This window comes from Odocoileus virginianus, chromosome 10, assembly GCF_023699985.2.
Source record: "Odocoileus virginianus isolate 20LAN1187 ecotype Illinois chromosome 10, Ovbor_1.2, whole genome shotgun sequence".
In the NCBI taxonomy this organism is placed as follows: Eukaryota; Metazoa; Chordata; class Mammalia; order Artiodactyla; family Cervidae; genus Odocoileus; species Odocoileus virginianus.
This window is the reverse complement of record NC_069683.1, coordinates 53,711,122-53,735,452: the sequence shown is the minus strand read 5'-3', so window position 1 is coordinate 53,735,452 and position 24,331 is coordinate 53,711,122. Positions and strand designations below refer to the sequence as shown.

General features: G+C 48.5%; 2 protein-coding genes across 8 annotated transcripts in view; one reads left to right on the top strand and one right to left on the bottom strand.

Moving 5' to 3' along the window:
- SIK2 (salt inducible kinase 2) overlaps nucleotides 1-5,282 on the top strand; it is a 129,872-nt gene extending 124,590 nt beyond the window's left edge. For 2 of the 3 annotated variants that reach the window (XM_070473597.1, XM_020882237.2), the window contains 3 exons: nucleotides 102-215; nucleotides 1,099-1,190; nucleotides 2,073-5,282. In XM_070473597.1, the coding sequence (XP_070329698.1) occupies nucleotides 102-215; nucleotides 1,099-1,190; nucleotides 2,073-2,655 (789 nt within the window). In that variant the 3' untranslated portion in view covers nucleotides 2,656-5,282. Of the gene's footprint in view, nucleotides 1-101; nucleotides 216-1,098; nucleotides 1,191-1,968 lie in introns of all 3 variants that reach the window. The other variant, XM_070473598.1, reaches the window with a different exon arrangement.
- Nucleotides 5,283-5,335: 53 nt separating this feature from the next.
- PPP2R1B (protein phosphatase 2 scaffold subunit Abeta) overlaps nucleotides 5,336-24,331 on the bottom strand; it is a 36,141-nt gene continuing 17,145 nt past the window's right edge. The window contains exons 12-16 of one of the 5 annotated variants that reach the window (XM_020882240.2): nucleotides 21,544-21,698; nucleotides 21,005-21,147; nucleotides 20,523-20,614; nucleotides 15,525-15,646; nucleotides 5,336-5,431 (exon numbers count right to left, since the gene is read on the bottom strand). In XM_020882240.2, the coding sequence (XP_020737899.1) occupies nucleotides 5,339-5,431; nucleotides 15,525-15,646; nucleotides 20,523-20,614; nucleotides 21,005-21,147; nucleotides 21,544-21,698 (605 nt within the window). In that variant the 3' untranslated portion in view covers nucleotides 5,336-5,338. Of the gene's footprint in view, nucleotides 5,432-6,134; nucleotides 6,393-8,094; nucleotides 14,679-15,524; nucleotides 15,647-17,156; nucleotides 20,118-20,522; nucleotides 20,615-21,004; nucleotides 21,148-21,543; nucleotides 21,699-24,331 lie in introns of those variants that run through there. The other 4 variants (XM_070473600.1, XM_070473599.1, XM_020882238.2 and 1 more) reach the window with 4 other exon arrangements.

Sequence of the window (24,331 nt, the reverse complement as noted above, 5' to 3'; positions counted from 1 at the left end):
AGTTGGAGTTCCCCTTGGACGTTTGCCAAGGTGCTTCCACTCAGATTTGAAACTTTCTCCCAGGTGGGAAACTGAAAGTGTGTCCCCCCCTCGCTCCCCAGGAGGAAGCGCCTCCGCAGCAGAAGAGCGTTTCTGCGCTCCCCGGGGACAGCGCACACCCGCAGCTCTCCCAGCGCCACAGCCTGGAGGCCCAGTACCTGCAACACCGACGCCAGGTGGGATCCTCCTCCCCCTTGTCGCTCCAGCTCACCTTGATCATCCCCACTCTGCCTCTCTGCACAGCAGGAACCTATTTTGCTTGGTATTTATTTTGGGTAGCTGCTTAATTCATTTATAGGCAAGCAGGTCTGACTCTGCGTTTGTAGTTTCTAGAAACATGTTCAGACTTAGCCTTATGCTCTTATCTTGGCAGCAGAAAAAAAGCTTGTCCTCAGACCCCTGGAAAGGGTGCTGCCACTGAGCAGCAGGGAAGGGAACCCTGGCTTCTTTACTTCTGTTTTACGCCTCTTGCGTGCATGCTAAGTCATTTCAGTCACAACTCATTGTGACCCTGGACCACCAGACTCCTCTGTCCATGGAATTCTCCAGGCAAGAATGCTAGAGAGGGTTGACATGCCCTCCTCCAGGGGATCTTCCTGACTCAGGGATCGAACCTGGATCTCTTCTCTTCTGCATTGGCAGGCAGTTTCTTTACTGCTAGTGCCACCTGGGAAGCCCTTATGCCTCTTAGTACTTAGCAAAAAGGTACCCTAAGTTCTCTGTTGGTGCTTGAAACTATTAGATCCCATAAAGAATGAATCATTTGCTCATTCAGTAGGTGCCTTTGCTAGAGATTTAACTCCACCTTTCTCATTGTTTTTAGTCTCCATGAACCTCCTGGTCCTGGAGGACTTTAGAGACAGGAAAGTAAAGCAGGTTAGAACTGAGACAGCCCAGGCCTGCTGACCCAATGCTCTCCCAGGGTCTCAGCAAGCGTCAGTCCCTGCATCCTGCAGCTTCTGGAGGACTCACGTGGGTTCATCCTCCAGGCAGAAGTACAGGCTGATGACTGTGTCCTAGATGACAACATGTCATGCTTGTATTTTTCTGCTCTTCTAGAAGCCCAGCCTTCTGTCAAAAGCACAGAACAGCTGTCAGCTTTATTGCAAAGAACCGCCACGGAGCCTGGAGCAGCAGCTGCAAGAACATAGGTGAGAAACGGTGGCAGCCAGAGAGGTCACTTTCTTTGTGGCCGACTCCAGCTGGGTGCGTTGTCCTTCCCTCTAAAATTTCCCTGTACCAGGACAACAGGTTTCCATATTCTAACACAGATGTTCCACTGTCCATGGAATTTAGGCCTGTCGGGGAAGAGCAGCCCGAAGCCTGCTTTGTTTTCATTTTCTCCTGGTGTTTCCCCTTTGGTCTGTGAATAAACCTAAGCATTCAGGACCTGGGCGCTAATGCAGTTTAAGAGGGTTTTACTGGAAAGAAGGCCTCCAGCCTCCCTTATAGTAATCTGTGCTGTCTGGCCTCCCTAGTAGAAGCATCTCGGCCAAGTGAAAGTAAAAGTTGCTCAGTCGCTTCGGACTCTTTGCGACCCCATGGAATTCTCCAGGCCAGAGTACTGGAGTGGGTAGCCTTTCCCTTCTCCAGGGGATCTTCCCAACCCAGGGATCAAACCCAGGTCTCCCAGATTGCAGGCGGATTCTTTACCAGCTGAGCAAGGTAGATGTCCCCTAATCCATGGTCCTCCAGAGGCCCACCCCCGCTTCAGAACCCCATGAGAGGGAGTGAGCCCCTTGCTTTAAAGGGAGGAAAAACCCAAGGGTCTTAGAGAAAAGGAATTCACTGTGTTCCTTTGAGCACTGAGGGATCAGCCAGAATTGAGGGACAAAAAATAAGATTGGGTTTAAGAAACCAAATATGACCGGTTCCTACCCCCGTTTTTTTTTTTGTTTTGTTTTTTGTTTTTTTCCTGCCTTGGGAAAGAGAGAAGTGGGAGGACGGACGCTAATGACTGATACTGGATTTACATTAGAATTGCCGTCACTGAAGAAGACCTAAACTTCTTTCTTTTGGTATTGCCAACTTAGACTCCAGCAGAAGCGGCTCTTCCTCCAGAAACAGTCCCAGCTGCAGGCATATTTTAATCAGATGCAGATAGCAGAGAGCTCGTACCCACAGTCCCTTCCCCACCAGGAGACGCCGCCGCCCTCCCAGCCGCCGCCGCCTTTCAACCTGACCCAGCCCCTGAGCCCCGTCCTGGAGCCAGCTTCCGAGCACATGCCGTTCAGCCCCTTCCTCAGCCCGTACCCCGAGATGCGGCTGCAGCCGCTGCCCGCCTCGCCGGGGGCCCGCGGGGCCCCGCCGCCCCTGCCGCCGCCGCCGCTGCAGCAGCAGTCGCGGGGCGCCCCGGCCCCCTTACAGTTCTATCAGACTTGTGAGCTGCCGGGCGCGTCCGCCCCGGAGCCCGAGCACCCCGCTCCCGGTCAGTACCCCGCGGATGGAACCCCGCAGAGTGGCTTGGACGGGCCGGACTGTCCCAGGAGCTCAGGACTGCAGGAGGCCCCCTCCGGCTACGACCCTCTGGCGCTCTCCGAGTTCCCCGGACTCTTTGATTGTGAAATGCTGGAAGCCGTGGACCCACAGCACAGCGGCTACGTCCTCGTAAATTAACCTCAGCTTCACAGGAAGTGAGGCGGTTTGGGTGAAAAGAGTGTTGTCTTTCTATTTTTATTCCAGCCTTTTAAATTTAAAAGCTCGTTTTCCGCCCTCTCCCTGATGGGGAAGAAGTCAAGTCACCCAACTGGAATCGGAGGGCTGGCCAGCCCGGTGTCGCCTCCTGCTGGCTCTGTCCCACCGTGGTTTTCTGTGGCAAGTGCTGGAACGTGGTTGTCGGCTGCAGCTCATGCCCTTAGGTCAAGTGGAGGGAGCTCTCAGCGGAGGCACCAACAAAAGTTTCATAAGAAAAAGACCTAGGTTTTACACAGAGCTTTATCAGTTCATCAAGGGAAACCTCAGTGAAAGCAGGAAAAAGAATATGTGCCATTATATGCAGGCAAAAAAAGGCAATATATTTTTCACTGAAACCAAGCAACAGCATGTTCTTCAAAGGCAAATCAAGAATACATATTGAAACTGATGCACAGGAAATAAAGTTGTACTTTGTCGCTGAATCGTTAAGTTCTGAGCTGCTGATGCACGGTGTCCCCAAGATCACTCAAAACGGTGGAGCGTGAGCTCTGTTTCAGGGTCCACTGAGTCACAGCGGGTACTGACTCCTGAGACCGGCGGTCACCTCCATCTGAGCATGGGTGACACACCTCCTCAGGAGGGCCTGGCTTCGAGTGTCAGGGTATCCCGAGAGCTCCCAAAGATGTCACCTGTGGAACCAAGAGACATGTGGCAGTGGAGACCAGGGGAAGGAAAGTCAAGAATTGGTCAAGAGCAGCGGCCCGGGCCGGGGAAGACGGGCTCTTCCCGCACGGTCTTCTGTGGAGGCTTCCGGTTTGGGGCAGTTGGTCTGTCGAGGACCTCGTGTCTCTTTTAAAAATGTAATAACTACTTTGACTTTACACTAGATGTTGCTAGTTGTTTATTGAGCTTTGTATATTTGGACAGTTTCATATAGGGCTTAGAAATTTTAAGGACAAGGAAAAATGAACTTTTATCTCCCATGTGAAGTGGTAGTGCTGTGCCTTTCCCCTCCCCCAGATCACGCTTTAACAATTTCTTTTCTGTAGAAACCAACAGTTTTCCATTTATGTCAACGCTAAATCCAAAGTCACTTCAGAATTTGTTTTCCACCATGTGGGAATCACATCCTTAATTTCCTTAGAGTTTTGATGTGTAATGAAATGTTCAAGTATTACAGCAATATTCAGAAGACCACAGATGTGTTAACCATTTGAGTAGATTCATCTGCCAAACATGATATATTACTCATACAACTGAACCCTTACAATTCAGTCTTCAGAGTAGGTGAAAAAAGATGCCACAGCTAGTTGACTGTGTAACCTAGAAATAATGAGTAATCTGTCATTGGGACAGTAAGATCCAAGTGATACAAATTCAGTATTATTTACAAAGACTCTCGTCTCTGTCCCTTAGAATGGCTTGTCCTGTGAGCAGATGAACGCGTAAGCACAAAGCATCTCCCTTAAAGCACAGAGAAGAGAGATACTACACTGATGCTGCATCTAGAAAACACCCTTAAGGTGCCTTTCCTCTGTAGTGTGTGTCCAGGCAGGTGAGGAGGAGCGTGCAGGGTCTGCGGGTTCCGTGCCGGCTCCTCTGGGCGCTGGGACACTCCGCAGGCACTCTGCTCGGGGCTGGACTTGGTGTGAGCACGGGAGGGCTGTGTGGAGGACTTGTTTTTGTTTTTGGATAAGACGCAGCAGAAACCCAAGAAGGAAGAAGTACGTTCCTTCTACGAATTGTTTATTCCTCCTCATGCTTAAGATGGATGATTTTGTGAAATAGGCAACATCGTTTTAAGAGATCCTTTCATTAAGATCTCTAATCTGTTCTAAGTTTTTGCAAAATAAGCCAGTTGTAAAACAAGCTTGATTTGTTTAGACTGAAGGGTGTTTTCCCAAAATGTTCTACAGAAGCGCTATAATATTTATGAAATTAAAATGCCTTCCAGATTGAAGACGGGGGCTGCTCATTTCAGAGCCCCCAGGATGGCAGTTACAGACCAGGCCATGAGCCGCTGAGCCCAGGAAAGCTGGGGCTCCAGCAGGACCACTGGGCTGACGACCGGGGCAGCAGCGGCTGTGGGAGTGTCACGGCCCCAGGGGTGGGCCCTCGGGAGCACCCAGCAGTGCCCGGTCTGTTCAGACTGCAGACCGCGGGCGAGGAGCATGACCCGTCCTGCTGGACTGTGTTGTAAGCTCCTGTTTGCTTTTCTCATTTATTTCAAGCAGAAATCAATAAATTCCATAACGATCTGTATTCTCTGAAATGTAAGCTGGTGAGAGGAGACTGGTTCTGTTGTTCAGTCAGGCATTTGCCCAGCCCCATCTGACCATCTCCTTTGCTCTGTCCCCTTACTAGTGACCTGTGTGAGCCTCCAAGCGGTTTTCTCTTCACAGATACTAAAGTAACACTAAGAAGGCTTAGTACTACTCTTTTTATAAGAGAGGTACTCTGAAACGACGCCTTTGCGGTCTGTCTCGCACCAGTGTGTGTACACTACTGTATGATAACCTTTAGCATCACCCTCTTGTAAACTGGGCTCCTCTGAAGACACTTTGGTGAGACGAACGTGAGGTAAAAACTTCATTCAGCAAAAAGTGCAATATGTGTGGTACTTTCTTTATTTTTCGTTTATGCTTTCTTTTTTAAATCCGGGATATTAGTCTATGCTTTGGGAAAAAAGCACTAGTTCTCCAATTTCCAACTGGGGAAGTGTGTCTCTAGTGTTTACGTGCAGTTGATATGCTGGTCCCTGTAAGGCAAACAGAGCGCGTTAGCACAGCAGGCAGGGGGTGGAGGGTCCCCCCCGAAACAGCGGCGCGGACGCCCCCCACCTTCGCTGACGCCTTGGGAACAGAGGCGGCAGAAGGAGGTTCTCCACAGCAGCCATCCTCCAGTCTCCACATGAGGGGCCCGTCAAGGAGGACGAGGAGACGGAGCGGAAGGACTCCTCCCTCCCTGCATCAGACTTGGCCTCCGAGGACAGAGACCGTCAGCGTCCCTTTCTCCCTGAGTGTTGGGGCTGTGACCTGAGCCAGTCTGGTGGGGCTGGCGGGAGTCTCTGAGGGGCCTGACGGGGAGGGAAGGGGGCCGCCTTGCGGGAGTGTCGCCCTCTCGCGGCGGCACTGGCTGTTTCCTCTCCGCCTGAAAGGGTGGTTCTTAGAGAAATGAATTCTGCCTAACTGCTAGAGGTGGGAAGAAGGGTGTGTTCACAGCTGAAGCGTGACTGGCTGGCCAACCAGATACAAAAGGAAGGTAAAAAGCAGCCGCCTTCGCTCTGGCCGGCCAGGGGTCCAAGTGTGTCGTGGTCGAGAGAAGGCCCTGCTCCGGTGCCGGCAGTTCACGCGTGTGGACGTGAGGAAGTGAATGCTTTCCCCGGCAGGGTTCTCCCAGGTGCTGTCGAGCCCCAGGTTAATGCTGGGTTCTGTGTTGGGGTCAGAATTTTCTAGCCACAATTACATTAAAAGCCCGTAGGAGGAGTCACACTTCAGTTGGCTTAAGGGAAATCTCACTCCCACTAGTTTTTCACGTTTGTTCTCCTTTGGGACAATACGTAGGGTCTTTTGACAACACTGGTCCCGAGAGCAGTGGCAGAGTCTGTTCGGGGCTGACCTTGGCTGCGCCTGGACCCCTAAACCGGGCTGTCGCCACTGCCTCCTTGGAAGCCACTCCAGCCACTCGGCCTCTTTGTGCCTAGACATCAAAGGTAAAAACTGGAGAACAGGTAGTAAGTTGGAGTCACTGTACAGGCGGGGATCTTTGATCACTTTATTGCTTCTGGAAGTTTTTCTAGAACTTGTCTTCAGAGTGATGTGTGGAAGACAAGAACAGTTTCATCTGCCTCTTTTTCTAAACTGGGACCAAAAGAATTTAACAAATCCACGTATCCCTTCTGACAGGTTTGGTAGTGCGGTGCTCCCTGGCCTGTGGTCTCAGGGAGGGGGCTGATGATGGAGCACTGTCTGTCAGCCTGCGGCCTCTGGTAGGCATGAGGGGACCCAGGCCTGCCCTCCCCAGTGCCCCCCGGACCCTGGACCCCAAGTCCCTGGCCTCACAGTGCCCCTCCCATCTTTGTTTCACTGCTTCTCCCCTTGAAGGTATCCTGGCTGATTCCAGGAGACTCACAGCCACCCTAGTTATACCACCATCTTGCCCACATCTTATAGGCAGATTTCAGCACATTGGGCAAAGTCGTGCACCTGCTGCTGCAGAGACTGAGGACACAGCAGCACTGCCCGCAGTCAGGGTAGGTTTGCTGGTTCCTGCCAGGCTCAGCTCGTCTGTCCCAAAGGAGCAGTAGCTTCTATTTGTACATTGATTTACCCAGCACTTCCACGAGTGATCTCTGCTAATTCCTCACAGCAGTACTATGAAATTAGTTGAGCAGTTAGTCCTCATTTTTTACGGCTGAGGAAACCAAAGCTCTGTGAAGACTGACATCCAAGCCCCAGAGCTCAGGAGTAGAGGAGCTGAGGGAGGCTCTTGGGACGCTCTTCCCTCCTCAGTAGCAGTTGAGGCATCTCACGAGTAAACAGCTATATAAGCAAAGCCCCAGTGTTGGTTAAGTGCTGGAGGAACATGACATTGTCCCTGAAACCTTGTTCCCAATCGACTGCTGCCTGGCTTTGGTGGAAGAGCTGCCCTCCAGGTAACAGCCCTGCATGAGTGAGGCCCGGGGAGACAGAGCCCTCAGAAGCCGCCTTTCAGTGTCCAGTGAACCGAAGATGCTCAGGCTCATGTCAGATGCCGTGTTTCTCTATCTCCCACAATAAAATAATTTCCTGCAGAAGGTGGTAATAGGACACACCCTTTCTTGATGCCAAGGGTCTAATTGCACAGCTTTAGCCACCATTGCAGATGAACAGACTCAACCCCAAGAAAGGGTCCTGGTTAGAAAAGAATCAGGAGCTCAGTACAGTCCTGAGGAGGGGGGGTGGAGTATATTTACAGTGAAGGCCCATAGAGTTAAAAAAAATAACATACTTTGAATACTTTTGTCTTCAGAGGCAAAGTGGGTGGGTAGGGAGGAGCTTTAAAAATAGAAGTACAAAATAACATCCTGGAAAAATGTGACCCCAGATTGGAATAATGTTACATTAGCAAATACAGATAACTGGGCCTTGCTAGAGGCTGTGCGATGCTTCTCTGTTCAAGATTTGCTCAGTCAAGGAAATTCATGTGGTGATACCATCCCACTATTGATGCAAAAGAAATCTGCCTCCATCAAAATCTCTGAAGGCAAAAGAACCACAGAGAAAGGAGATTTGCTTCTCTTTGGGGGTTGCAATTTAGGAAACAAAAGTGATAGAGATATTTGCACTTTGTAGAAAGGGCAAGATTATTTGCTTATTTCTGAAGAGAGGAGGGTGGTCTTTGCTGGATGTTTGGCTTGTGAAAGAGTTACTTTTGATAAAATTAATCTAATTGTAGTTATTTTTTCTGTGTGCTTTCTTTTTTTAATTACTAAGAAAAAATGGTGAGTTCAATAGCTTTGGTATTTTGAGTGCAAATCATAATAGCTCCAATGTGAAAAAAATCAAAATGTAACCTGTCACTCAATGTTAGAAAATTGCTTAAAATACAGTTTAATAAATGATCTTTGTATCAAACATAATTTAAATGGGGTAATTTTCTGCAAGGAAAATGTACTGTTTCTACCTTTCCAACCCTCTTGAATTAAAATAAAAACAACTTGTTTTCTAAGAGCCCAGGTGATCTGAATGGCAGGCGGGTGAAGCAGGGCCATTCCCTCATCAGGCCTTGGGTGGAATTTTGAAAAGTATGGACGGTGGCTGTGTTCCCTGAGCTCTGGCGCTCATTTCAGGCTGCAGAGAAGGACAGTGGATAATATGTTCTCATTGACGTCAGCAGGGTAAATAATACCTTGCTCTGAAATCACCCAAGCACACGGTAGTGCTGGAGAACGCTGACCAGAGCACAGCTAACCGCAGTCTGCACATGGCCGGGTTGGGGTGCATGGGGGGCAGCGTTGCCGCCAGCACTCACTCATGGACTCAGAGGGAGCCAGGCGGGGGTCTCTGTGGCAGCAGGGGGAGCTCGGGCTCCCCCGCCCCCGGACATCAAGCTGCAGGGCCAGGGGACACTGGCACGTCTCTGCAGAGCACACACTGTGGTGCCCCTCCCCATGGGACCAGACCCACACACAGGCTGCGGTCCCCGCCCGACAGGAACCAGCTCTGCCCATGGGAGCTGGAGAATCCATCTGGGGCACTCTCATACCTTCATTCGGGACTTGTTTCAGTGCTGGACCCCAAGTGAAAGGGCAGTATTAAAGCCCACTTTCTGGGGATTTCCCTGGCCGTTCAGTGGTTAAGACCCCATGCAGGGGGCCCAGGGTTGATCCCTGGTCAGGAAACTAAGATCCCACTTGTGTGAAGTGTGGCCAAATTAAAAGGAAGAAAAAAAAAAATCCTACTTTCTGGCAGCAAATTTAAGATTTGGCCTCCCTCAGACATTCCGTTGAGCCCATGCTACAGCACTGAGACAGCGCCACACTGAGGGTCACCTGCCGCCCTGGTGGCGTTGGGGGGGGGGGGGGGTGCCTGGAGGAGACACCACCGCCCGCCCTGCTGTCCCAGCACCACCTCCAGGCACTCAGTCCTGCTCCCAAATGGTTCTTGATCTGTTTGGCTACCCAAGAATTCAGTAACACTGTTTCAACTGCTTTTTTTTTTTTTTTTGAAGGAAAGCACTCAATTTCAGCAACAATGTTTTGCAAACTTTACCCTTTCCCACCAAATTTCTGCATCATCTTGATTTTGTGTTGCCAAAAACAACCCCAGTGTCCAGGGTACAGGCAAAAATAAGCTCTGCCAGCAGAGACTGGCCAGAACTCTAGCACGCGGTCAAGCCCTTGACCTTCACGAGCAGAATCTCGGTTCTGTGGCCTTCGTGAGCCAGAAACTCAGTGCAAGGGGCAAGGGCGCCCTGAGCTCCAGACGCGGGACCTCTGGGGTCTAGAGCTTATCAATAGTGCTCCCAACCAAAGCAATGCAGCGTCTGCAGTGCTCCTCACCAGAGTCACTTCCATCGCGGCCAGTCAGGGTCCCACCCAGGGTTCTGTTGACCATCTGTTCCTTTCTACTCCACTAGTTTTTTGGTTTGTTTTTTTTTTTACTCCACTAGTTCTTAAACTGAGGGTTCACAGATGCCTCTGACATGCTGATAAAAGGCTCTGGATCCTCTTCTGAGCAACGAGCAAACATACATATACACAACTTGAGACAGACAATTTCAGGAGAGGAGTTGCTTCCTGGACCTGCTGAGGCCCATTTGTGGGGCTGGAGGGGTTTCTAACCCCCAACTTGAAGCACTAGCATCTCTATCTGCAACCCTTCAGACTCCTCAGTTACCCTCCTGGTAGTGGCTCAGTGGTAAATAATCTGCCTGCAATGCAGGAGACCCGGGTTTGATCCCTGGGTCAGGAAGATCCCCTGGAGGAGGAAATGGCAACCCACTCCAGTAATCTTGCCTGGAGAATCCCATGGACAGAGGAGCCTGGCGGGATGTAGTCCATGGGGTCACAAAAGAGTCGGACAGGACTGAAGCGACTCAGTAGCAGCAGGGATCACACTTCTGAGTGTTCCCAGCCCTCCCTGGGTGGATCCCATAAGCAAGAGCACCCCCTGCTCTGCCCGCAGCCCCAGGGCACCAGGGGAGGAAGTTCTGGGCTCTGTGCACTAAGTTCTGGGTACCACACCACTACCAGACACGTGTCACCTGCACGGGTGACAGCCACTCTGCCCTTTTCATTTGGTCCCAGTGATACCACGTCACAGAAATGTCAGTACACATCAAACTAACACAGCAGTGCAAATCAATGGGCACATCTGGCACATAACATTCAGTTGTGTCTGACTCTCTGTGACCCTGTGGACTGTACCCCTCCAGGCTCCTCTGTCCATGGGATCCTCCGGGCAAGAATTCTGGAGTGGGTTGCTATTCCCTTCTACAGAGGAGCTCCCCAAGCCAGGGATTGAACCCGGGTCTCCTGCATTGCAGGCAGATTCTTTACCGTTTGAGCTACAGGGAAGTCCTCTACACTCCAGTAAGAATCTTAAAAAATGAAATGACAGGGTGGAGCAGCTCTGGAGGGATGGAATATTGTTCACGGCTCAGCCTTTGGAGAGTCCCTTGGGAGAAAGATGTGGGTCTCGACTGAAGTGAAGGGGATGTCAGCTCAGACATAAGCGGCAGACAGCCGAGGCCGTGCCCCCAAGCCAGGTCGGCAGAGCACGAGGTTGGTGCAGGCCTCCGCCGCTCAGCTGACAAGCCCCCCCGCGCCAGGTGTGCCAGTGCGCTGGCCCGGCGAAGCTCCTCTGGACTGACGGCTGCGAATACCCTGAGGGAGCGCTGAAAGCTCCCTTTGTATAAATTTCCAGGGGACTTTCCGAGGTGTGCTGACTCAGAGCTGGTCTGAAGCCCAGGAGAAGCTGGTGCCGGGCTGAGGCGCTGAGTGAGGAACACGGGTGCAGAAGAGGGCGCTGCCCGGGAGGAGCAGATGACCCCCCCTTGCAGCCGCGGCCCCTCGAGCTGGCGGTGCACAGAGCTCAGGGAATCTGGGCCCCAAAAAAGAGGTGTCGGGGATCCGGCCTCTCAGAGGAAGATGCTGTCGGCCTCCCTGTCGGGCAGCAGGCTCTGGAAGCTTCTGACTCAGTCTTTCTCTCAGGTTCCAGTCCAGGGCCTGCTAGAACTGCCCCCCGGTCACTAGAGAAGCCCCGATGTTCAGCAGGTCCCTGCGCCAGCAAAGACAGGGCCCAAGGTCAGGCAAACAGCTGGAGGCGGCTCTGGGGATGAAAGGGCTGGGCAAGGAGGCCCGGCCAGGAGCAAGTGTGGGAGAACAGTGTCCAGCCTCCCCGCCCACCCCCTGGAGCAATGGCTTTGGCCCCTAAGGCCCTCCAGTTGGGTGAAACCTATCCATTCTCTGCCAGGGACAGCTTGGGAGGCAGCAAAGTTCCTCTGGCTGAGTCCTTGGCCACTGGAACTACTCCCAGCCCTGCCGCTAACCTGGGCAGATCACTGCAAAGGCTCGTATCCCAGTGGTGACTCAGGAACACAGACTAGCTCACTTAACCACCGCTTTACTGTGAGGTTCAAGTGCAGCCTGACCTCGCCCTGCCCTCCATCAAGAAAGCACTCAGAAGACTCCCAGATCCCTTCAATGGCTTGTCACTTCTACCTCTTTTGTTTCCATTTAACTCCTGATCATCCCAGCACTCAACATAGAAAACAGTTGTTTGGTGCAGATGAAATCTTGTCGCAGATTTAAGGTGGCTGCCCTATTCTGAGCACCTGCTCCAGGTTCAGACCCAAGAACAGGGCTTCCTGGTGGCTCAGGGGTAAAGAATCTGCCCGCCAACGCAGGAGACGTGGGCTTGATCCCTGGTCTAGGAAGATCCCACGTGCCACGGAGCAACGAAGCCCAGCCTCAAAGCCGGCTGAGCCCGTGCTCTACAGCCTGGGAGCCGTGACCGCTGAGCCCGCAGGCCCCAGAAGCCGTGCTTCACAAGAGCAGCCAAGGCAGTTGCAGGCCTGCGCACTGCAACAAAAAGTAGCCTCCACTCGTCTCGACTGGAGGAAAGCTCATGCAGCAATGAAGACGCAGCACAGCCAAAAATAACAAATACAAAGAACCAAGAACTTTGCCTAGGATTTCTTCTTTCAGTGATGAATTCTAGGCATGGGTACCACAGATAAAAGAACAGCTGTGAGAATCCATGTCCCACCTAGAAGGCTTTTCTCATCCGTCTCCAATTTTTAATACTGAGCTCCTATAGCATCGAAACATGTATATTATCTATAGTGAAACAGATCACCAGCCCAGGTTGGGTGCATGAGACAAGTGCTCGGGCCTGGTGCACTGGGAAGACCCAGAGGGATCGGGTGGAGAGGGAGGTGGGAAGGGGGATTGGGATGGGGAATACATGTAACTCCATGGCTGATTCATGTCAATGTATGAAAAAACCCACTACAATACTGTAAATTAGCCTCCAACTAATAAAAATAAATGAGAAAAAAAAAATACCGAGCTCCTGGATACAGAAGGGCTGGAGGGCCCAGAGTATTTCTCTGCAGAGACCGCTGCTTGGTCCCCACCCCCCCAGAGAAGGTGTGGAGAGGCGGCAGGGCCTGAGGACACTGCTCCACTGACCGTGGCAGTGCTCCGCTGCCCCCCTCCCTTGGGCCCTGATCTCCAGATTGGATGCAGGCCTCCTGTCGTCATTCTGGGCTCAAGAGAACTAACCTCCTACCCTAAGGTTGACTCTTTCTTGAGGAGCTCCTCCCCTTTAGACACCCACAGCCGAGCTCCTCAGAACTGCCCTGGAGACCCTCAGGCAGCACCCAGGCCCCCCAACCTGCTCTTGGGAGAGAAAAGGACAGAACAAGCTGCCCCTGTCCTCCAGGAAGCAGGCTCCAAAAGGAGCCAAGATTCCCGAGCGGCAGGAGGGCCCCACCTTAGCCTGGCGAGAACTGTTGGTTTCAAACACAGAGAGGAGACAGGTGCCAGAAGGCTGAGGTCAGAGATCCTAGTGGCCCAAATGAATGACACGCTGAGCTTGGGGGAAATAAGGAGAACTGGAATAACCAGAAGGAAAAACAAGGGTAGAAGGAAGAACGGGTGCAGAGAGGCATGTCAGTGCAGACGGGGTGGCTGGGCTCTGGCCAGCGTCTGCATGGCACAGGCTGTTGAGTCAGAGAGGACGGCAGCAGGTTCAGGGGAGCCGTGCCTGCGACCTCTCCTATGATGCTTCATTTGATCTGAGTCTCTGAACCTGGGCTCGGCATGGAGCCTGACCGTCCCTCACAGCTGCTCCTTCCTGCAATAACAAGACTGACATCACTGTTGTCAGGGAAATGGTGTTTTGATTAAAATCATGTGACAGCTACTTCGCGATTCAATAAACAAATCCTCTGTTAACCCCCGCCTGACAGAGGCCCGTCGGCAGCTCTGTCAGCAGAGAGCAGCCCCCGGGGGCCAGCCTGGGAGGCCCCGAGCAGGCACCGGTCAGCGCAGGAACTGGCTCACGTCCCGAGGGGCCATCCTGTCTCGGGTCAAGAGGCAGGCCGAGCCCCGGGCTGCCGAACGGTTCCCGCAGGGCCCAGAAGCCAGTAGACACTGGCGGCCGCTCCCAGGATTCTCAGTGGCCGGGCTTCACCCTGACCCCGCTAGGGCAGAGGGGCCAATCTGCTACGCACCGCTGACAGTGAGGGAGGGGTTAAGAACAATTTCTGGTTTGCAACTGGATGACTTCCTGGATCACTCACTTGGCTGCTGGCCCCTGACACACACACACTCTGCCTGGCAACAGCCAATTCCCTTTCCATCTCACCCCAAGTCCTTTCCTCAAGTGAAACAGACTCAGGGAAGGCTCACTGAGTCGGGACAGGGGTTTACCAGGCTGACTGATTTGTAGTCTCAGAAGCCGAGCACAGTTGGGCCTCCGGTGCTGGAAAAGATGCCCCGGGAGACAGGGCAGGGCTGGGGGGAGGTTCTCGACCGCCTGGGAAACAGAGCCCCCAGCAACCACCACACAGGGCCACTGCGAGGACAAGGGGGGATTTTGCCAGGAGCCTGACCAGAAGCTGTCTGCACAGTGACCAAGTGTCGGGGTTCAGGACGTGGCAGTGAATGTTGCTTCCCCAGCTTGCGGCCATCAGGGGCCGCCTCCAGACCCGGCAAGTCTGCCACAGAGGGGTCGCCTCAACTATTCCGCACGCACATCACAGGCAAACCATGTATTTAATGGTACAGTCAGTGCACCCTGAATGTGTAGGAAAATATAACTCCTTCTTCCCAAGGAAGTCTGTGGCTTACAATTAAAAATGTGAAACTGTTGTTCAGACGTGGTATCTTCCCTGAGGCCAAGTTCAGTTAAACAGATGCAAGGACCAAAGGCTGCTGAGACTGAGGGCGCCGTCGCCCCAGCCCTTCCTCCGGGGCGGGGGCAGCCACTGCAGGGAGAGCTGAGCTGCTGGCCCTGGAGAGGGGTCACAGAGCAGGAAGGGGAGAACACTCTGAGAGGAGAGACTGCAGCTCAGGGCCTGGACCAGGGCAAGAGATTCTCATGGCCCCAGTTCACAAAACATGAAGGAAAGGGCATAAAGACTTGTAAGACAAACGTTTAGATGTTAGAACTGTCACCCAGCAAAACGCGCTGGAGTGGTACAAAAATACCATTATCTTCCAAATAAACTAAACGCAGCCTGACATCAGCACACGGCGGCCAGACTCTCTGTGCTGCTTTCCCGAAGCAGTCTGTACGTCATGCGTCACCCTCCCAACAAACAGCCCCAGGGCACTGGCTGGCACCAACTTCGCTGAACTTGAACTTGGCACACCTCCTTCAGAGTGGTGTCAAGGCGAGGGTGGGGTGGCGTGGGGGGGTGGCTAGTAAAACATTCGGACTATTACCCAGTAAAAGGGACAGAAATGGATTTTTCCTTGAATGGAAGTGACTACCTAAGATGAATTGTAAAGAACAGTCTCTTCTGGGAGGTATGTAGAAACAGCCTGTTTCAATAAACAACTCTTTACCAAACCACCTCTCTCCTCTGCATGGGGCGGGGGGCGGTGAGGGGGGGGCGTGGTGGCAGGGTGCTGACAAGCCCACCCCTCCCCTCAGAAGGCATTCCCAGAATGAAGGACAAGAAACATATATAATATATATAAAGACAGACTCCCCTGGTCCCCAGAACTCCGCCGTCCTCTCAGGGAGAGAGCTCAAAGCTCTGGCTTCATTGCCTCTGGCAGCTGCCCCAGGCCCTCCACCCACACCTCAGCCCAGGCGACGCAGGACCCAGGCCAGCGGTGTGAGGGCACTTACCTTCCCCGTGTCTTCTCCAGGCCCTCTGGGTCTCGGGAGGTGGGTCTTGTCAGCCCCGGGGGCACTGGGCTCTTCACTGTCCTTTACAGGAAAATCTAGCTTCCTCAGCCTTTGGGCCACCGCTAGAGACACAGACAGCAGACGGTAATGGACCCCGCCAGGCCGCATCCCAGGCGGCTCCCCTGCGCCTCCTCGCCAGGGCGCTCAGGCACGCCAGCCCTGCAATGCGGAGGCACACAGGCCTCCGGGCACAGAGCTGGTCCACCCCTGCACCCGACTGAAGGTGCCTTTTCCTCAAGGGCCGTGGGAAGTGCCACCCCACCGGGCCTAGGGTGCCAGCCGGGTGCTCCCCCACCTCTGGGTCACTGACAGTCCACAGAACCCCAGCCAGACAGGAGAGACTTGGCTCCTTGCAAAACTGATGACATCAATTTAAGACAACTCTGAAGAAAGAAATGACTTGGCTTTTCTACCCAATGAGTAATTAAAATCTCTTCATCCTCCAGAAAGATTTCCATCTCAACTGAACATTATGTAATTTCCTGGAAAAAGCAGGCTCGTGGAGGCAAACAGGGAATAGCGGGACTATTCTAGGTACAAAAAAGGACTAGAGACATGTGAGTGAACAGGAAAGAGCATGGAGCTGGATGGAAAACAGGAGTATGAGAGAATACAAGAGAAGCAATTACATAACATCAGACCACAATCTCTTCATTGTTAAACTAGAAAGAACAAGGTGACAGCTCCTTCTCCCTCCGGTCTGTATCTAGGCAGTGCTTAGAAAGGAGGCTTTAAGACAAGAAGGCCAGGGAGGAAAAACAAGCATCAGAGGAATTTAAGTGAAAGGCGAGAGACAAGCACCCAACTTGCCGGGCCACTCTGCCCTGCCATCCCCGGGGCAACAGGACCAGTGTGATGTCCTCAGGGAAGAACCAGATTTTTAACTCCATGACAACACAGCAATTAATAACACTGCCAACAAGCCAGCATTACCACAGTCCAACCACTGGGTCAGGAATGCCATGTCTGATTCTCCTGGAGGTCCATGCAGTATCGTGGACGCTTGGAGAAGACTGCTCAAAGGTCAGGCTGCTGTCTCTTTTCAGTCAGGACGAGCGGTCCAGCAAAGACCCCCCAGGGCCTAGAATCACAGTGGCGAAGCTGCGGTGTTTCTGTGACCTAAGGGCTCCAACATGACTGGAAACTGTCACGCTGGAAACCACACAGTAACCTGTTTATGTTTATGAAACCAAATGTACGTCAGGTTCGTATCTTCATGACACCATAAACAGAGAAACAAGATCTTGTCTCTTAAACCTGTAAAAGTTAAACCCCGCAACACTAAGGTGAATTCCACTCCTGATAAGACTTTTATTGGCATAACACTGTATACATGTCTCTGCTTCATTTTCCTAATCAATCAAACAACTGCTATAAACTGCCCAGGATGGGTATCTACGGCGGCGCTTATTCCAGGCACTGTACAATCCAAATACAACTGCTGCCTAAGATGGGGACTGGAGCAGGGCCACATAAAAGTAGTGAAATTCTTTTATTGTGTCAACAAGAGAATGAGAATAGTCTGTTACCTTGGATGACTTGTTCCACACACACAACGCACTAGAAGACAGGTTTTAGAAATTCATTGAACACATTTTTATTGAGCGCCTACTATGTACACCAGACACTAACCCAAATGCTGGTGGTACAGATACAGCAGAAGACAAAACAAAAACCCCAGCCCTTACAGAGCTCCTGGAGCTTACATTCCTGTGAAATTAAGGCCTAATATATGGAGAAAAGTTATGAGCCAAAGAACAGTTCCTCTGAAGAGTAACAAAATGGATCCTTATTGTTGAAGTCAGAAGAAACAATGAAGTCCCTATAGGGTGACCCAAAACCACAGGGCCCTGCTGAGCTCCCTGACCCAAGCCTGAGAGAGAAAGGGCTCACAGTCTCCCCTTCACCACATCTGAGGGTGGAAGTCAATGCACAGTGCTCCCCAGGAGGTTCACAAAACCAGTAAAGAATCTGTCCCCAAACCAGAGGACAGCAATGGTTGTGTAAATTCATTTCAATTAAGGCAAAAGTCTCTCAAATATGAAATTCAATGATGAGCATAACTGCAAGGTAATAAAAAAACAAAAAGAACCATGAAACAAAAATTGTTTACAGCATAATAATTAATGAGTTCTTCAGGGAAAGAAAAGATTTTTGCCTAAGAAAATATTTAGTCCTTCGCCCTGAAGTAAAAAAATAGAAAATAACTATAAACTAGTTTGGCAGTTTTAAATGCACTCAGATAATTTTGACTTTAAATGTTCTGCTTTTCTAAGGTAAGACAAACTTTAAAGTATTTGATCAAACTTGGTTTTCTGAAATGGTTTAATGTACAAAGCTTCCTAGAAGTCTTCGTGCCTTCACAAAACAGAACAGGGCTCATTGGCTTTAAGAGACTATAAATGAAAGAAACTATTTGAAAACCAAAATGGAAACAAGCAGACTACAGCAAGACTCAGACTCAGCAAGATGCACTGAGAGAAAAATAAGCTATAATAAAACCTCATTAATTAAAAAGTCATTAGGGCAAGACATACGTGAAAAATCTTCATAAATTTAAAAGAAAAAATATTTAAATCCTCCATTAAATATGTGTGTATATCTATCACGTATAAAGAGCAAATTTAATGTATCTAAATAAAGGTGTGGCCGGGTAAAGATCCTCACAGAAGGTATTTTATTTATTTATTTTTTTTTACTAATAGAAGATTTTTTAAAACTAGAATAGTTATATTAACACAAAGTAGGTGACACAGGCTGATACCAAGAGTTCAAAGCCAGGTAACATTATTTCAAAACAAAGGATAGGACTTATGTGAAGGTACAGAGAAAAGGAACTGAGGAGCAGGAATTCCAGACTAGAAGATGAGAGCTCCAACAAAGGCATAAGGCAGGAAATCACAGAACAGCCCAGCGATAACACAGGAGGTGAGTAAGGATTAATGTTAAAAAGAACAGTGACCTGATGGAGCTTGAAGAAACCTTAGCAGTTATCAAATCCAAAGCCCTATTTGCAAATTTTGTCGTGGCATACCCAAGGTCACTCAGTAAGTTTACAGCAGAGCCTAGTTAAGTACAGGTCCCCTAACTTCAGACTCTGGGCTCAGGACTCCGAGGTTGAGGTCAGGGGGGGTTAGATAATGGGGAGTCACTGAGTTTATGAGCAGGGGGCTGGGGAGGATCAGCACAGTGCTTTTAGAAATTAAACCGACAGTAATGTGGAAACCCAGTAAGAATAAAGACAGGAAACCAGACAGAAGGCTGCTGCTGCTGCTAAGTCGCTTCAGTCGTGAGGTATTTTAATATAACTGATGAGAGTGATAAGAAACTAGGCATATCAAGTGCGAAAAGGGTGCTTTTTAAAGAGCGTTTAAGTAGTTCAGAAACATCAGGCTTCCTTACATACAATTAATTTGCTTCAGCAAACCCTTCAGCTTTAAGTCATTATCAATTCCAGGAGGAATTAATGAGGTTTTACTATAAAAGTAGGATAACATTTCAAATGATAAGATTCCAGCATCACCCTTACCAAAAAAATGAACCTTCAGTTTGGAAAGCTATTACTGTATAATATAGCAAGAACCAAATGTCCACACAGCTGAAAGCAGAACCAGGTAAGGAGCAGGAAATCCTCAATGTTGTACCACTGGTTCCTTTACTCATTAGAAATGCAACTGCAATCTACAATCAAACAGTAGAACCACTGCTTATTAAGAGGCACTAAATTTTAAGCATCTCAGCAGGGAGAAAGAGGAGTATTTTTGAACACAGTCACAGTGGGGAGCTGCAGAAATGGAGTTAGGTTTCAACACAACACATCAGGAGCAAGATGCATCTGCACTTCAGGTTTCTGAATGACATGATTACAGCCAAAATCGAGCAAATAAAAACCAAAACAACCAACACATGAACCCTGAGTGTGCACATTCCCCTTCCGCAGGAGACAGACACGGACCATCATCATCCAGGAGAATGTGGTTTTCACTACAGTTAATCTCAGTCTGTCTCCCACGTGGAGTGCTCATAAAATAAGTTATTCTAAGCCATGTACATTTAACTCTGGAATGGAGACACACAGATACATGTAAACATCAAAAATATCACTCTGTTCCACGTCTGGGTCCAAAACCTGTCCAGGCTTGGTGGAATATTAAAGAGGCTGGGACCTGATTAAACGACGACGATACAGGAGCCCAGACGGTACTAAATAAATCATTAGGAGACAGTCAAGAAATGACTGTGCAGAGTATCAGAAATTGGTCACAAACAATAAGAACAGTTTAGTCACAAACAATAAGAACAGTTTAAATTATCCCAACAAGGAAGACAAGTGAAAAACAATGCCATTTCATCTTTAGAAAGAATCAAGTCACTGAAATTTGATTTCTTGTAAGGTGCTGCCATTTGCTCGGATGAGGTCTTGAAGGTTTTCCATTTTTCTCTCCACCCAGTTCAAGAACACATTGACTAGAAATCTGTGATAAGAACTTAGTAAAGTCTTCCCCCTCGTTCCTCGTTATGCCAGTGCAAGCACTAGAAAATTCCAAACAAAATCAAGTTAGTGGTAGAGAAAGTATATGAACCATGTATGCGAATATTCAGCACAGCAACAATGGATCAAAGCCTGAGACTGACAGCTTCTCACAGTGGTCAGTTTCTTTACCGTCAGACTAATCTAAAGTTAAAACTTTAAAAACTGATTAAAATCCAAACAACACACTATCCTTACCAGTAAGAATCATATCCCTACCCAGCCCTCAGATATGGAATTGAGAAAATGGCCTGCCTGGTGGTGGGCCAAGAAGGTTCTACTCAAAGAGGAGACAGTGTTCCAGGACCTCACCCTCTCCCGTGGCCAGGTGCTCATCACCTGGCCCACTTAATACCACTCACATCCTGTGAGCCCAAGCCAAAGCTGGAAGGCAGAAACAGACATACCACTTATGGCTTCCTGTGCAAAATACTTGACATCCATATCTTCATCTTGGCCTAGCTTCTGTAGTACCGGCTTAACTTCCACCTGCAAAGCACTAAAATCCAACAGTATCATTTGTGAAGGGCAGTCTTCTGAGCCAGAGAAATGCTTTATGGTATGTAATATATATTATACTCTATGGTAATTTTTACAGTTTAAAATTTTAAAAATATTTTAAAACACCTATAATATTAACTTGACAAGTACTAAATAATTTCTCTAAGTCTCTGCAGAATTAGCTTTGGACAACAATCTGCACATGTACAGAGCTTACATATAAAAGAGTAGACACCCTCAAAATTGGTTGTTGAATTACTATTATTTTCTTTAACCTAACCCACATATTAGGTGACATGAAAATCACCGAATTTAATTATAGCTATTTCTGCCTACATGCGGTGAAAATTTAAATCTACTTTTTAAAAAAGAATATTAAAAATCTTACTCGGTATCCAGAATTGGTCCAATTTTCTGTAGAGATTTGGCCACATTGAAACGGACATTTGCTACTTGATCTCCTGCCATTTTCAATACAATAGGCAGCATCTGCTTAGTGGTTATTTCCTGACCACAGGCTTCAGACAGTGCCTTGAAAAAGAAATAAGACAGCACATTAAAAAACACTTTTTAAAAAAAAAAAAAAAAGTATCCCCAAATCTAAAGAGACAAGAAAGTAACTGGCCACCAGGAAAATGTTTCTAGTGTGAGCATGTGATGAAAGATACAAGGTAGAACAGAATCGCAGAATTAGACCAGAATTCAAACTGACTTTAGAGTTTGACACAAACGGAAAAAATGACAGTTTTCTCTCATCTCCTAAATATCCAACTTAATCAATATTAAGAAATATAATCAAATAAATGAAAAAAAAAAAAAAAAAGAAATATAATCCAAACAGAAGACAACATAGTCAGGATTCAGAAATACACTCCTGAATAACTGGTTTAACACCAGAGCTCAACAAAACAGCTATGAAATACTTACATTAATGCAGAATAAAGTGGTCATTCTATGCAAGTAATTAGGATCATTCGCCATTACTAACACTTTGGGAACGATGGTATTTTGGGCCCACTCTGTACCGAACTTCTGAACTAGCTTCATGAGGTTACTGGTGGCAGCTTCCCGGATGGCGTACACTGCAGAAGAGGTGAAGAAGATACTGTCGTGCTGCTCACATCACGAGCATAACCTAGTTGACTTTTACTTACGCCATCGTCAAAGGTGGGCCAAAAATAAAACTCTGTGAACACTCCAAATTTGGTCAGACTGCAACAGCAAGCATGCTCAGCTATGACTTCTAATATGCCGATGTGTTCTGATGATAGTTTCAAAATGTCCAAGGGAAAGGGAAGGAAGGAGCTCATTATAGGCATCGTTAATTAGCAAATATGAGTGCCAACTATGTGCTATGTGTCACAGAAAGAATGCATAAGTTACTTGCCCCCAAAGACCACATACTCAAGCAGAAAAATGAAAAATAATGCATTTTAAGAAATCATGGGGTCTAAGACTCATAATAAAGCATGAACTAGTAAAGACCCTGAGGGCTGTAGGAGTTTAGAGGAGAGAGAACAGAGAGGTCTGTGTGAAACAGTGGCCTTGCACTGGGCCTTAAAAATTATAGAGGATTTGTGTAAGTGGAAAGAATAGGGGAGGAATTCCTAGAAAGGACAAAAAATTTACCCAGGGCACAAAGGAAAAAAACTGAAATCTGTGAGACACTAAGGTTGAACAGTTAGGGTGGAGCCAGACCGAGCTTCATGAAAGCTAAATTTAGACTGTAAGGAAACCAATGATGGGTTTTTAAAGCAAAGATGTGGCCCTATGACCAATGTGGTATTTTGGCAAGATCATTCCAGCAGCAGCAAGAACAGCTGAGAGAACGACAGAGAGGAGGTTATTCAGAGGCCACTGTCGTTGTCTACACAACAGCATATAAAAACTTCAGACTGACTTGCCTTTTTTCCCCTTAAAAATGTTTCTGTTGAGGCAACATGGCAAATGTCTTCTATGAATATACGTGCCTCCTTTAATCTCGTAATTCCCTACAAGGTCATTTAGCAAAGATGTCATAAATCTAGATAATAAAGGCCTGAGCCACAATCTTCTCAACAACTAGTTACTATATACAACACCCAACGAAGACAGGCGTGGCAACGCTCATCTTACATGTCCAATACACTCAAAATTTGGGCTTTGATAACAAGTGAGAGTGATCAGTACCGATTCCTTACTCTATGCCTCCCTCGCGCCCAACCCTCCCGGGTGACAGCTGTGGAGCAACAGGCACCCAGGCAACAGCTCTGATCCCAGACGACTGACACATGGCTCCCAGACAGGAAGGGGCCGGTTCTTCCCAGGCCACAGAGCCTCTCAGGCGACGCTGCTGGTCAGCACAGGCCAGACACCTTAGCCAAGGAGCTAGATTATTACCAACATGCAACCTGACCAAAGCGTGTGGGAGAAGCAGCCTGCCAGGGATATTCAGCGGCACTCTTGAAGGAACACGTTCAAGTCAAGTGTTTCACTCATAACAAAAACTCCCTCCCTTCACCAGCAGTCTTTGTTTTGAGCACACTGTCCCCCACCAACTTCTTCCCATCTGTGTCTCCTCCCCTCATTGCTTTTTTATTTGCTTGAGATTCTTCTCATCCTAATGCCATTGCCATAGAGAAGGGACCTCATTGCCAGAGAAACCAGAGATGAGAGCTCGGCCTTGACCCAGACCTTAACTGCACTCAACTCCACTTGGCCAGACGCCTACTATGTTCTTGGCTCCTCTCAATTTTGCTGTGAAAAGAATGCAAACAAACCACTCCATGGTTCTGCCTCTCCTCTCTGCTTGTTTTGTCTCTCTCCCTCCCTCTTCTTCCCTCTCCCCTCAAGGTCTGGCTGATGTGCAATGTTCCTCTGAATTTCTAACACACTCTATATCCTTACTAACTTTGGTACTTTTTCCTTCCTCCTATAAAAAATAAATTCCCCTTTAAATTCCTCTCTCTGATCAACACTATCCACTCAACCATGGAAAAGAGGGTAAGTGATACCGCTTCTAGTTCTCTGTACTTCTTCACAATATCCTTAGTACTTTAATAAGCAAAAAAGTTTCTAAAAATTTAAAAGATCACTGATCACTACATGGCAGTTATCTAAAATGCAAAAACAAAACCTCGAACAATTTCAGAGCTGACATTTCATTGGTTCAAAGAATGCTTGCAAAGGCCACTTAAGTATGCTGCTGAAAAAGACGACACAAGGGTCTCTTCTGCTCTTAAACTGGATGATAAAAGATCAGAGAAAAAAGAAAGTATTAATTAACCTGCATTGACAGGTGAATTCTATATAGAAAAGGTGTCAGGAATTCAATTCTTTGTGGAACACCACGATTTTGAAAGTTTCTCAAAATTAAGTGTAGAATACTAGCTTTCAAAGAGAGTATGGACCAATCTGCTGGGACTCACTAACATTACTATTTATCAGATATAATATGAACACTTTATTTCTAAAAAGAGAAAACTATCTTTCCTATGATTTCACCAAACCTTAGTTTCATTTAAGAAGGAAAAACATGAAGCCTTAAAGAAATAACTTTAGAGGACAAGAAAAAGAGTCTTTGCAATCTAGTTTGAAAACAATGAGATTATTTACATTTACACATCTTTATGAAATTTACATTTTTTGCACCTCTCTTCACTTTCTTAACCATATGATCCAACTGGCAACCCACTCCAGTAGTCTTGCCTGGAAAATTCCATGGACAGAGGAGCCT